At 41.2% G+C, this 14,918-nt stretch overlaps 1 protein-coding gene across 1 annotated transcript; it reads right to left on the bottom strand.

The window, feature by feature from the left end:
* Positions 1–13,847: 13,847 nt before the first annotated feature.
* Positions 13,848–14,567, bottom strand: LOC308640472 (proline-rich protein 23C-like; the record flags this gene model as incomplete). The annotated part of the gene is made up of 1 exon (XM_081312366.1): positions 13,848–14,567. The coding sequence occupies one exon, from the start codon at positions 14,565–14,567 to the stop codon at positions 13,848–13,850; it is 720 nt and encodes a 239-aa protein (XP_081168492.1).
* Between the last annotated feature and the right edge of the window lie 351 nt (positions 14,568–14,918).

The following is a 14,918-nucleotide window of genomic DNA, read 5'->3' as shown; positions in this document are numbered from 1 at the left end:
AGGATTCTGGGGAAAACACTCAAAAAGTCCCCTGCACCTAGTAATCCCCAACCTCCAACCCACCCAAAGGCTACTTAAAGTGCCCCCCCACTTTGTCCTTTCTGCTGCTGGGGATTGAACTCAGGGACTTACAAATGCTAAGCAAGATTCCAGTTCTGAGTATTTTATTATTATTATTATTTTGAGGGGATGGGGAGGTACTTAGAACTCGGGGGCACTGCATCACTGAGCCACATCCCCAGCTCTTTATGTATTTTATTTAGAGTTAGGATCTTGGTAGGTTGTTTAGAGCCTAACTGTTGCTGAGATTGACTTTGAACTCCTGATCCTCTTTCCTCAGCCTGCTGAGTTGCTGGGATTGCAGGCTTGCACCACCATGCCCGGCCTGAAATTCTTTTTAATGTTTGACAATCGTTTTATCTTAAGAATAAATGAAAAATGTAGATTTTTCTTTTAGGAAAAGTGCATTTTAAATACTAAAATGAAAAGCTTTATGGCAGTTTGTTCCTGAAGGTTAAGGCCTGTAATAAAATTGTTAATTGCATTATTAAAATTAAAGCAATACAATTAACTTTTTTTTCTTTTTTATTGAGCACTTACTTATATGTCCACCATTTTACTGTTTTAAAAAATGATTTTTCTAGGCGTAGTGGTGCATGTCTGTAATCCGGGCGATTTGGCCAGTTGAAACCAGAGGATCCCAAGTTTAAAGCCCGCCTCAACAATTTAAAGAGATCTTAAGCAATTTAGAGAGACCCTGTCTCAAGAAAAAAAAAAAAAAAAAAAAAAAAACGGGCTGGGGATTTGGCTCAGTGGTTAAATTGTTATCCCTGGGTTCAATCCTTGGTACTTCCTCACCCTGGTCTTGCCAGATATGATCTTTTTTTTCCCCTTACAACAGCTGAGGCTCTAAGTGGTAAAGCAAAATTTCCCATAATTAAACACTTCATTTATGTTTGTTGTAGAATCAAATGCAATCGTGACTTTAAATCAATTATACTTAATTTAGGTATTTATTGTGTACACCTAACGAACACTGATTTGGTACTGTGTGTGCCTTTCATATTAACATGTGTGTCTACCCTGTTTTATTTCCAATGTTTCTATTTCTTGGTTTACATTCGCGGGAGCCCAATGTGTTTCAATTTCACTACATTCTTGCAAACATTTATCTCTCATATGCCTGCCTGTCTGCTGGCCTGCCTGCTTTTCTTCCATTCATCAGTGCCTATAAAATGTACAGAATGGCAACTTTCACTGTGGCTCATTGGTTACTACACAAAACCATAAATGGATCAATTTCATTCCCCAGTGCTTCCCTCACTATTCCTTCTTTTCTCCCCTGATCCCTTCCCTCTACTCTCCCATCTCCCTTCTAATTTCATGGGGTCCTTTTTTTCCCTCCTAGTTTCCACACATGGGAGAAAACACATGGTACTTTTCTCTCTGATTTTGACTTATTCACTCAAAAAAATTATGGTCTCCAGTTTCATCTATTCTTCTGCAAGTGACATTTTTGTTCTTCTTTATGTCTGAATAAAACTGCATTTTGTGTGTGTGTGCATATGTGTGTGTGTGTGTATATGTATATATATATATATATATATATATATATATATATATATATATATATATATAATATTCTTTATCCATTTATCTGTTGACAGACACCTTGGTTGATCCCATTACTTGGCTAATGTGAATTGTGCTGCAATAAAGATGGTATGCATGTTATCTGTAAAATGTGCTGTCTTTATTTTTTATTTTTTGACAAATACCCAAATGTGGTATAGCTGGATCATATGGAAGATTTATTTTTAGCCTTTTGAAGAACCCCCATACTGATTTCCATAGTGGCTGTACTAATTTATATTCCCACCAACAGTGTGTAAGAGTTTCCTACCCCATCATCCCATCCTCACCAGCATTTATTGTTTGTATTCTTGATGGCTGCACTTCTAACTGAAGTCAGATGGAATCTCAGTATAGGTTATTTCTTTGTTTGTTTGTTTTTGTACTGGGGAATGAACCCAGGGGCCTTTAACCACTGAGCCACATCCCGAGGTCCTTATTTGTATTCAATTTAGAGACAGGGTCTCACTGAGTTGCTAAAGGCCTCACTAAGTTGCTGGGGCTGGATTTGAACTCACAATCTTTCTGCCTCAGCCTCCCTAGCAGTTGGGATTGCAGGCGTACACCACTGCTCAGTATAGTTTTGATATGCATTTCCCTTTATTTATTTATTTTTATTGGTGCAGATTATCCAACCCAGGGCCTTGCTGGTGCTAAGCAAGTGCTGTGCTGCTGAGCCACATCCCCTACCCTGTTGTGCATTTCCCTGGTGGCTAAAAATGTTGAACATTTTTTTATATAATTGTTGACCCTTCATACTTCTTTTGAGAAGTGTCTGTACACTTCATGTAACCATTTATCGACTGGGTTACTTGCCTTGCAAGCATTTCTTATTGCTGGATTCTTAAATCTTTTCCTACCCGATATAGTAAAGTGCTACCCTGTGTTTTTATTTTGCATTTCTGATTACCTGTGTGGCCACATCATTTTTTTCATATAATTATTGGCAATTATTTTCTTATATTTTCTATAAAATATTCCTCTCTTCTATTTTTTTTTTACTTTAATAAATTGGGTCTCAGAATACTACACACCATTTACTTCTCAGATGTCTAATGAAGTGTCTATGGCTCTCCTATAGTCTTTTATGACCTGATTATCTGATTCCCTATTATTCTTACAGTTCTACTTCTGGTATACTTTGTGGTTATTTGAATATTCTCATGGACTATTTCTGACAGGTGACCTCTAAGTCCTCTTTCTTTTCAACACTTTTTTCCTGCCTCCTGTAAGACTTATATGCTTATATGCTTGTACTGTGGATCATTCTTTTCTCCAAGCTTCTGAGAGTTGCTTTTAAGAATGTGAGTACTGTCTTAACAAAGTCCTTGCCAGGGTGTTAAAACTCTCTTGTATTACAGGAGAATTCTTCTAAATTTCCAAACTCTCTCTTTAACAGGCTGATATCCAGCAGCTTCAGTTTTATACTTGATTCCTACTGGTTTATGTTGGGTGAATCCTGCAGAACAGACACATACACCTGCACACACACACACACATGCATGCACACACTCGCGCAGGCACACACACACACACACACACACACACACACAATTATGTGCCTTTCTTCCCTCCCCTTCATTGTTTACAGGCCCATATTTCTGGGCTTAACTTTAATTACTGGCCTTGTGGTGGAGAGGAGTTAAGGGAAGGTTTTGAGGTCAATTCATGTTGCCTTGCCAGGGAGCTGCTTCTGTCAACATAATGCAAGGCACTGTCAACCATTAACAGAGAAGACCAGGCCAGTTCTCCAGGCTTGGGGTCTGGGAATTCAAGATATTCAAATCTGTCCACCTGGTTGTCTTTACCCCATGTGTCAGAGCCCAATCAGAGGTGTGACCTCACCAGCACAGACTTGCCTAATTTGAGAATTCAACCTATATGTTCAGTAAACTCTGGGTCAGGTGCTTAGGTTCCTACCCCTAGCTCCAAGAGATGTAAGACTAATTGTATGAGTTGAAGAGACTGCCTGGATCTCATATTTAGATTTCATTGGTAATTAACCATCCTTCTCATTCCCAAATGCATTGATTATTTTAGAAATGGCCATTCAATTCCACACTACTGTTTTTGTTTTGTTTTGTTTTGTTTTGTTTTTGCTACCAGGGATTGAACCCAGGGAACCTCAACCACAGATCCACACTCCCTGTTCTTTTTTGTAGTTTAGAGACAGGGTCTCACTGAGTTGCTTAGGGCCTCACTAAGTTGCTGAGGATGGCTTTGAACTTGTGACCCTCCTACCTCAACCTTCAGATGTTGGGATGGTCTTCTGGGAATACGGGAGCCACCACACCAATCCCGCCCACTACTCTTTCTTAGTGCAGCTCTCCACTGTCATTCCAACCCTGGGGCTCTTGCCCCTCATTTCTTGAAAGCTTTTTACTCTATTCCATATTGATTCTGTCACAATTCCTAATGATTTAAAAATATGTTTGGATGATTCTTCCAAAACACTGGTATGACTGGATCTTTCATGATTCTGAAGCAATCCCAACTCCTGTATCTCCCATTTCCCTGATTTCTAGGGATGTTGAACATTTTGAACATTTTTTTTTCATGTTTGTTAGTCGTTTGTATTTCTTCTTTTCAGAAGTGTGTTTAGTTCTTTTGCCCACTTATTGATTGGTTGTTTTGTGATTTGGGGGGGGATTAAGACTTTTGAGTTCTTAATATATTCTAAGTATTAATTCCCTGTCAGAAGAGTAGTGGTAAAGATTTCCTCATTCTGTAAGCCCTTTATTCATGCTCTTAATTTTTTCCTTTGGGACATCAGTGGAATGGAAGAAGGGAATTGAGGGAGAAGGAGGAGGAGTGGGCAAAGTGTGGAGCTGTGGAGTGAAATTGATCATATTATGCTATGTACATATGTGAATATGTCATAGTGCATTCTATCATTATGTATTATCTATAAAGCAACTGATTAAAAAGCTAAAAATAAATAGAAGGAAGACTAGTAGAGAGGAAGAGGAACAGGGGAGAGTGGAGAGAAGGGAAAGTGGAAGTAATGGTTATTAAAATGGAACCAATTATATTCTATGCATATATGAGTGTCAAAAATGAACCCCACTATTATGTATAACTATAATGCAATAATAAAAACATTTAAAAATCAAGGAACACAAAGTGTAAAATAAGACAATTTAAAAATATACTACAATGAGTAGAAAAGTCACATCTAAATGGAATAACAACTTGATTCGCAGACTTTTTATCTTGCAACCACAAAAATGGCAATAGGCGAATATTGTTCAAGCAGTTATATATCATTTTATATTTAAGAATGAGTATGTAATAACGGCGTTTTTTTCTTTTTAAAATTTATTTTGCATTACAATTCTTAATACACCACTATACAATAATTTATCATATCTCTGATTATATATAAGCTGTGTTGACACCAAATTGAAATGTTCATACATGAGTAATAATGGCCTTTTCAGGCATACAATACTAAGAGAGTTTATCATGCAAAACCATGTTCAAATTTATAGAACCAAGATAGTTTACCACACATAGGACATGGTGGAAATAACTATGAAAGGATATTCTTCATCCAGATGAAAATTGAGGCTAGACTGAATGAGTAGAATGTTAAGAATAAAAAGGTAGGAAAGAATTGGTAATGTGGATTTGGAGTTGTAGCTCAGCAGTAGAACCCTTGCCTAGTCCATGGAGGCACTGGGTTCAATCCTCAGCATCACATTAAAAAATAGATAAATGAATAAACTAAAGGTATTTTTCAGGTACAACTAAAAATTAAAAATAATAATTAGTAAGGTGCGGTGGTCAATCTGAATAGTTACTGATGTTTTGAAATGAAATGACCCTTTGGCTTCAGTTTTGTAATATTTTACTTTATAGAAATGAAGCAAACATGGTAATAAATTAACATTTCAAATGTTACAAGTTTTATTTACATTAGAAAAAAATCAGGGTACAATTTAAATGGTAGAAAACACTGTGGAATAGCAGTAAAGCAAACATTTCCATCAGTCTATTGGTTTAAATCACCAGATGAACTTATTTAAAAAATATATTCCAATGCATGCTGACAACATCTGATAAAATTCCACATAAATCTCATTTACATTAAGAAGTAAGATTGGAAGAGAATTTCTTCAACAGGTTAAGAGACTGCTGAGAACAAACACCATACAATCAGATGTGGCAACCATCATAGTATTTGGCAGTTCACTGGGGCAGCAGCTGGAAAAATCAAGAACTAGACATGCTATGGCTGAATGTCTTCATAAATCCATGGGAAAACACAGAAGGAAACTCACAGCATAAGAAAGCCAGTGCTTTCTTGGTTTGGGGAAAAAAGAGGGGAATGGCGACATGAGTTAAAAAGTGCATTTGAGAGAAAACAACGTCTACAAAATGCAGGGAAATGGTGTGTGTGTGTGTGTGTGTGTGTGTGTGTGTGTGTGTGTGTGTGTTTAGAGAATGATCCTGTGAAGAATCCCCCAAATCTGAAAACACAGTTTTTGGTTTTCCTGAAGATTTTCCATTTCCAAGATGAAATGTGGAATCTGCCTTCTCTTCCTGATGTCTTTATTTCCTTACAATCGGGTACAGAAAAAACAATTGTCAGCACAGAATTGCTGACTATTGAGGGGCTCTGGGGATCCAGCAGGCCCCCCAGGAGAGTGTCCAGGAGTTGGGTCCGGTGGTGGGGTGGGGAGAAGTTCCTTTCTTCCTAGAACAGACGTCTGCAGGCTTTGCTCCTAGGGCCTGGAGAGCGCTGAGGACGCACCTGGGGACTTGAACTTGGAGAGGGAGGTAGAGGTTGCAGTGGTGAGGTGGGGAAGGGCCTCAGAAGGTGGAAATCCACGTCGTAGGCGGGATTAGAAGAGCGCCTCACTGGACTAGGGGTGGGGGCCCAAGCACGGAGATATGGGATGGGCCCCTGCGGGCCGGCTGGAGGGTCCATCCATTGCTCCTCGAAGGCCTCTATTTTTCTGACGATCTCTGGCATAAATTCGCAGAAGAATCCCTGCTCGACGACCATGTTCTCACCGAGGGGTCTCAGGAAGGCGCCCAGTTCCGGGTCTTCAGGACAGTCTCCCTGGCCTCCTGGGCGTTGGTCGGTGGCTCCCACGAGGCCCTCAGGGATCAGAATGAGGTTGTGTCCTTGGAGACTCACTTGCAGGACAGAGCTTGGCGCAGGCTGTAGCACCAGGTCGCCGTCGTCCATGGGTACCTGTAAGGAGCAGCCCGCGGCCACAACCACCACGGAGGTGAGCGCGGTGGCGTTGGCTGCTGCTGCAGAGTTTTGCAAGGTGGGTTCCGCCGGGGCCTCTGCAGGGTCTGCAGGGTCGTCTAGTCGGCGGCGTTTGGCAGGGCCAGGTCCTCCAGGCTGTGGTCCCCCGCAGGGCGCAGGGCAGGCGCTGGGGCTGCGTGGACGAATGCCCACCATGTCGACAGCGCTGTGGTGGATGCTCCCGTTTCGGGGCAAAGTGAGTGCGGGGCGCAGGCGGCGCGGTCCTGCGCGTGCTGACAGTCAGGTCCAGAGGACAGGTGAGGTGCGCTAAGCTTTCGAGTGGGCGGCAGTCCTAGCTTCTTTGGATCTGCGCCCACTGCTGTGCTTGGCGTCCCACTTTGGAACCTTGCAACTATGCACTGACCCGGATGCGCCCTGGAGGGCCAATTATATTGCCCGCGCAACCCAAGTTCCAGTGTCACGCTAAGCTCCGCCCCTACGGAGCTCCGCCCCTAGATGGGAGGAGTCGGCTGGCTAACAGCTTTGGCTGTGGTGTGTCTCTGTGGGGAAATACCTAGTGGGCAGAATCACTGGTGTTTCTTGCGTGGAGGGATAAAAACAGGCGTAGAATTTCAAGATGGCTAACGTTAGAATTCATGTCTTCCAGGATTCTGGGGAAAACACTCAAAAAGTCCCCTGCACCTAGTAATCCCCAACCTCCAACCCACCCAAAGGCTACTTAAAGTGCCCCCCCACTTTGTCCTTTCTGCTGCTGGGGATTGAACTCAGGGACTTACAAATGCTAAGCAAGATTCCAGTTCTGAGTATTTTATTATTATTATTATTTTGAGGGGATGGGGAGGTACTTAGAACTCGGGGGCACTGCATCACTGAGCCACATCCCCAGCTCTTTATGTATTTTATTTAGAGTTAGGATCTTGGTAGGTTGTTTAGAGCCTAACTGTTGCTGAGATTGACTTTGAACTCCTGATCCTCTTTCCTCAGCCTGCTGAGTTGCTGGGATTGCAGGCTTGCACCACCATGCCCGGCCTGAAATTCTTTTTAATGTTTGACAATCGTTTTATCTTAAGAATAAATGAAAAATGTAGATTTTTCTTTTAGGAAAAGTGCATTTTAAATACTAAAATGAAAAGCTTTATGGCAGTTTGTTCCTGAAGGTTAAGGCCTGTAATAAAATTGTTAATTGCATTATTAAAATTAAAGCAATACAATTAACTTTTTTTTCTTTTTTATTGAGCACTTACTTATATGTCCACCATTTTACTGTTTTAAAAAATGATTTTTCTAGGCGTAGTGGTGCATGTCTGTAATCCGGGCGATTTGGCCAGTTGAAACCAGAGGATCCCAAGTTTAAAGCCCGCCTCAACAATTTAAAGAGATCTTAAGCAATTTAGAGAGACCCTGTCTCAAGAAAAAAAAAAAAAAAAAAAAAAAAAAAAACGGGCTGGGGATTTGGCTCAGTGGTTAAATTGTTATCCCTGGGTTCAATCCTTGGTACTTCCTCACCCTGGTCTTGCCAGATATGATCTTTTTTTTCCCCTTACAACAGCTGAGGCTCTAAGTGGTAAAGCAAAATTTCCCATAATTAAACACTTCATTTATGTTTGTTGTAGAATCAAATGCAATCGTGACTTTAAATCAATTATACTTAATTTAGGTATTTATTGTGTACACCTAACGAACACTGATTTGGTACTGTGTGTGCCTTTCATATTAACATGTGTGTCTACCCTGTTTTATTTCCAATGTTTCTATTTCTTGGTTTACATTCGCGGGAGCCCAATGTGTTTCAATTTCACTACATTCTTGCAAACATTTATCTCTCATATGCCTGCCTGTCTGCTGGCCTGCCTGCTTTTCTTCCATTCATCAGTGCCTATAAAATGTACAGAATGGCAACTTTCACTGTGGCTCATTGGTTACTACACAAAACCATAAATGGATCAATTTCATTCCCCAGTGCTTCCCTCACTATTCCTTCTTTTCTCCCCTGATCCCTTCCCTCTACTCTCCCATCTCCCTTCTAATTTCATGGGGTCCTTTTTTTCCCTCCTAGTTTCCACACATGGGAGAAAACACATGGTACTTTTCTCTCTGATTTTGACTTATTCACTCAAAAAAATTATGGTCTCCAGTTTCATCTATTCTTCTGCAAGTGACATTTTTGTTCTTCTTTATGTCTGAATAAAACTGCATTTTGTGTGTGTGCATATGTGTGTGTGTGTGTGTGTGTGTGTGTGTATATATATATATATATATATATATATATATATATATATATATATATAGTATTCTTTATCCATTTATCTGTTGACAGACACCTTGGTTGATCCCATTACTTGGCTAATGTGAATTGTGCTGCAATAAACATGGTATGCATGTTATCTGTAAAATGTGCTGTCTTTATTTTTTATTTTTTGACAAATACCCAAATGTGGTATAGCTGGATCATATGGCAGATTTATTTTTAGCCTTTTGAAGAACCCCCATACTGATTTCCACAGTGGCTCTACTAATTTATATTCCCACCAACAGTGTGTAAGAGTTTCTTACCCCATCATCCCATCCTCACCAGCATTTATTGTTTGTATTCTTGATGGCTGCACTTCTAACTGAAGTCAGATGGAATCTCAGTATAGGTTATTTGTTTGTTTGTTTGTTTTTGTACTTGGGAATGAACCCAGGGGCCTTTAACCACTGAGCCACATCCCCAGGTCCTTATTTGTATTCTATTTAGAGACAGGGTCTCACTGAGTTGCTAAGGGCCTCACTAAGTTGCTGAGGCTGGATTTGAACTCACAATCTTTCTGCCTCAGCCTCCCTAGCAGCTGGGATTGCAGGCATACACCACTGCTCAGTATAGTTTTGATATGCATTTCCCTTTATTTATTTATTTTTATTGGTGCGGATTATCCAACCCAGGGCCTTGCTGGTGCTAAGCAAGTGCTGTGCTGCTGAGCCACATCCCCTACCCTGTTGTGCATTTCCCTGGTGGCTAAAAATGTTGAACATTTTTTTATATAATTGTTGACCCTTCATACTTCTTTTGAGAAGTGTCTGTACACTTCATGTACCCATTTATCGACTGGGTTACTTGCCTTGCATGCATTTCTTATTGCTGGATTCTTAAATCTTTTCCAACCCGGTATAGTAAAGTGCTACCCTGTGTTTTTATTTTGCATTTCTGATTACCTGTGTGGCTACATCATTTTTTTTATATAATTATTGGCAATTATTTTCTTATATTTTCTATAAAATGTTCCTCTCTTCTATTTTTTTTTTACTTTAATAAATTGGGTCTCAGAATACTACACACCATTTACTTCTCAGATGTCTAATGAAGTGTCTATGGCTCTCCTATAGTCTTTGATGACCTGATTACCTGATTCCCTATTATTCTTACAGTTCTACTTCTGGTATACTTTGTGGTTATTTGAATATTCTCATAGACTATTTCTGACAGGTGACCTCTAAGTCCTCTTTCCTTTCAACACTTTTGTCCTGCCTCTTGTAAGACTTATATGCTTATATGCTTGTACTGTGGATCATTCTTTTCTCCAAGCTTCTGAGAGTTGCTTTTAAGAATGTGAGTACTGTCTTAACAAAGTCCTTGCCAGGGTGTTAAAACTCTCTTGTATTACAGGAGAATTCTTCTAAATTTCCAAACTCTCTCTTTAACAGGCTGATATCCAGCAGCTTCAGTTTTATACTTGATTCCTACTGGTTTATGTTGGGTGAATCCTGCAGAACAGACACATACACCTGCACACACACACACACATGCATGCACACACTCGCGCAGGCACACACACACACACACACACACACACACAATTATGTGCCTTTCTTCCCTCCCCTTCATTGTTTACAGGCCCATATTTCTGGGCTTAACTTTAATTACTGGCCTTGTGGTGGAGAGGAGTTAAGGGAAGGTTTTGAGGTCAATTCATGTTGCCTTGCCAGGGAGCTGCTTCTGTCAACTTAATGCAAGGCACTGTCAACCATTAACAGAGAAGACCAGGCCAGTTCTCCAGGCTTGGGGTCTGGGAATTCAAGATATTCAAATCTGTCCACCTGGTTGTCTTTACCCCATGTGTCAGAGCCCAATCAGAGGTGTGACCTCACCAGCACAGACTTGCCTAATTTGAGAATTCAACCTATCTGTTCAGTAAACTCTGGGTCAGGTGCTTAGGTTCCTACCCCTAGCTCCAAGAGATGTAAGACTAATTGTATGAGTTGAAGAGACTGCCTGGATCTCATATTTAGATTTCATTGGTAATTAACCATCCTTCTCATTCCCAAATGCATTGATTATTTTAGAAATGGCCATTCAATTCCACACTACTGTTTTTTTGTTTTTTTGTTTGTTTGTTATTTTTGTGTTTTGTATTGGTACCAGGGATTGAACCCAGGGAACCTCAACCACTGATCCACACTCCCTGTTCTTTTTTGTAGTTTAGAGACAGGGTCTCACTGAGTTGCTTAGGGCCTCACTAAGTTGCTGAGGATGGCTTTGAACTTGTGACCCTCCTGCCTCAACCTTCAGATGTTGGGATGGTCTTCTGGGAATACGGGAGCCACCACACCAATCCCGCCCACTACTCTTTCTTAGTGCAGCTCTCCACTCTCATTCCAACCCTGGGGCTCTTGCCCCTCATTTCTTGAATGCTTTTTACTCTATTCCATATTGATTCTGTCACAATTCCTAATGATTTAAAAATATGTTTGGATGATTCTTCCAAAACACTGGTATGACTGGATCTTTCATGATTCTGAAGCAATCCAAACTCCTGTATCTCCCATTTCCCTGATTTCTAGGGATGTTGAACATTTTGAACATTTTTTTTCATGTTTGTTAGTCGTTTGTATTTCTTCTTTTCAGAAGTGTGTTTAGTTCTTTTGCCCACTTATTGATTGGTTCTTTTGTGACTTGGGGGGGGGGATTAAGATTTTTGAGTTCTTAATATATTCTAAGTATTAATTCCCTGTCAGAAGAGTAGTGGTAAAGATTTCCTCATTCTGTAAGCCCTTTATTCATGCTCTTAATTTTTTCCTTTGGGACATCAGTGGAATGGAAGAAGGGAATTGAGGCAGAAGGAGGAGGAGTGGGCAAAGTGTGGAGCTGTGGAGTGAAATTGATCATATTATGCTATGTACATATGTGAATATGTCATAGTGCATTCTATCATTATGTATTATCTATAAAGCAACTGATTAAAAAGCTAAAAATAAATAGAAGGAAGACTAGTAGAGAGGAAGAGGAACAGGGGAGAGTGGAGAGAAGGGAAAGTGGAAGTAATGGTTATTAAAATGGAACCAATTATATTCTATGCATATATGAGTGTCAAAAATGTACCCCACTATTATGTATAACTATAATGCAATAATAAAAACATTTAAAAATCAAGGAACACAAAGTGTAAAATAAGACAATTTAAAAATATACTACAATGAGTAGAAAAGTCACATCTAAAAGGAATAACAACTTGATTCGCAGACTTTTTATCTTGCAATCACAAAAATGGCAATAGGCGAATATTGTTCAAACAGTTATATATCATTTTATATTTAAGAATGAATATGTAATAACGGCGTTTTTTCTTTTTAAAATTTATTTTGCCTTACAATTCTTAATACACAACTATACAATAATTTATCATATCTCTGATTATATATAAGCTGTGTTGACACCAAATTGAAATGTTCATACATGAGTAATAATGGCCTTTTCAGGCATACAATACTAAGAGAGTTTATCATGCAAAACCATGTTCAAATTTATAGAACCAAGATAGTTTACCACACATAGGACATGGTGGAAATAACTATGAAAGGATATTCTTCAGCCAGATGAAAATTGAGGCTAGACTGAATGAGTAGAATGTTAAGAATAAAAAGGTAGGAAAGAATTGGTAATGTGGATTTGGAGTTGTAGCTCAGCAGTAGAACCCTTGCCTAGTCCATGGAGGCACTGGGTTCAATCCTCAGCATCACATTAAAAAATAGATAAATGAATAAACTAAAGGTATTTTCAGGTACAACTAAAAATTAAAAATAATAATTAGTAAGGTGCGGTGGTCAATCTGAATAGTTACTGATGTTTTGAAATGAAATGACCCTTTGGCTTCAGTTTTGTAATATTTTACTTTATAGAAATGAAGCAAACATGGTAATAAATTAACATTTCAAATGTTACAAGTTTTATTTACATTAGAAAAAAATCAGGGTACAATTTAAATGGTAGAAAACACTGTGGAATAGCAGTAAAGCAAACATTTCCATCAGTCTATTGGTTTAAATCACCAGATGAACTTATTTAAAAAATATATTCCAATGCATGCTGACAACATCTGATAAAATTCCACATAAATCTCATTTACATTAAGAAGTAAGATTGGAAGAGAATTTCTTCAACAGGTTAAGAGACTGCTGAGAACAAACACCATACAATCAGATGTGGCAACCATCATAGTATTTGGCAGTTCACTGGGGCAGCAGCTGGAAAAATCAAGAACTAGACATGCTATGGCTGAATGTCTTCATAAATCCATGGGAAAACACAGAAGGAAACTCACAGCATAAGAAAGCCAGTGCTTTCTTGGTTTGGGGAAAAAAGAGGGGAATGGCGACATGAGTTAAAAAGTGCATTTGAGAGAAAACAACGTCTACAAAATGCAGGGAAATGGTGTGTGTGTGTGTGTGTGTGTGTGTGTGTGTGTGTGTGTGTGTGTTTAGAGAATGATCCTGTGAAGAATCCCCCAAATCTGTAAACACAGTTTTTGGTTTTCCTGAAGATTTTCCATTTCCAAGATGAAATGTGGAATCTGCCTTCTCTTCCTGATGTCTTTATTTCCTTACAATCGGGTACAGAAAAAACAATTGTCAGCACAGAATTGCTGACTATTGAGGGGCTCTGGGGATCCAGCAGGCCCCCCAGGAGAGTGTCCAGGAGTTGGGTCCGGTGGTGGGGTGGGGAGAAGTTCCTTTCTTCCTAGAACAGACGTCTGCAGGCTTTGCTCCTAGGGCCTGGAGAGCGCTGAGGACGCACCTGGGGACTTGAACTTGGAGAGGGAGGTAGAGGTTGCAGTGGTGAGGTGGGGAAGGGCCTCAGAAGGTGGAAATCCACGTCGTAGGCGGGATTAGAAGAGCGCCTCACTGGACTAGGGGTGGGGGCCCAAGCACGGAGATATGGGATGGGCCCCTGCGGGCCGGCTGGAGGGTCCATCCATTGCTCCTCGAAGGCCTCTATTTTTCTGACGATCTCTGGCATAAATTCGCAGAAGAATCCCTGCTCGACGACCATGTTCTCACCGAGGGGTCTCAGGAAGGCGCCCAGTTCCGGGTCTTCAGGACAGTCTCCCTGGCCTCCTGGGCGTTGGTCGGTGGCTCCCACGAGGCCCTCAGGGATCAGAATGAGGTTGTGTCCTTGGAGACTCACTTGCAGGACAGAGCTTGGCGCAGGCTGTAGCACCAGGTCGCCGTCGTCCATGGGTACCTGTAAGGAGCAGCCCGCGGCCACAACCACCACGGAGGTGAGCGCGGTGGCGTTGGCTGCTGCTGCAGAGTTTTGCAAGGTGGGTTCCGCCGGGGCCTCTGCAGGGTCTGCAGGGTCGTCTAGTCGGCGGCGTTTGGCAGGGCCAGGTCCTCCAGGCTGTGGTCCCCCGCAGGGCGCAGGGCAGGCGCTGGGGCTGCGTGGACGAATGCCCACCATGTCGACAGCGCTGTGGTGGATGCTCCCGTTTCGGGGCAAAGTGAGTGCGGGGCGCAGGCGGCGCGGTCCTGCGCGTGCTGACAGTCAGGTCCAGAGGACAGGTGAGGTGCGCTAAGCTTTCGAGTGGGCGGCAGTCCTAGCTTCTTTGGATCTGCGCCCACTGCTGTGCTTGGCGTCCCACTTTGGAACCTTGCAACTATGCACTGACCCGGATGCGCCCTGGAGGGCCAATTATATTGCCCGCGCAACCCAAGTTCCAGTGTCACGCTAAGCTCCGCCCCTACGGAGCTCCGCCCCTAGATGGGAGGAGTCGGCTGGCTAACAGCTTTGGCTGTGGTGTGTCTCTGTGGG

This window comes from Spermophilus citellus (genome assembly GCF_964194105.1).
Source record: "Spermophilus citellus genome assembly, contig: SCAFFOLD_620, whole genome shotgun sequence".
Lineage (NCBI taxonomy): Eukaryota > Metazoa > Chordata > Mammalia > Rodentia > Sciuridae > Spermophilus > Spermophilus citellus.
This window is presented reverse-complemented; position numbering and strand designations above follow the sequence as displayed.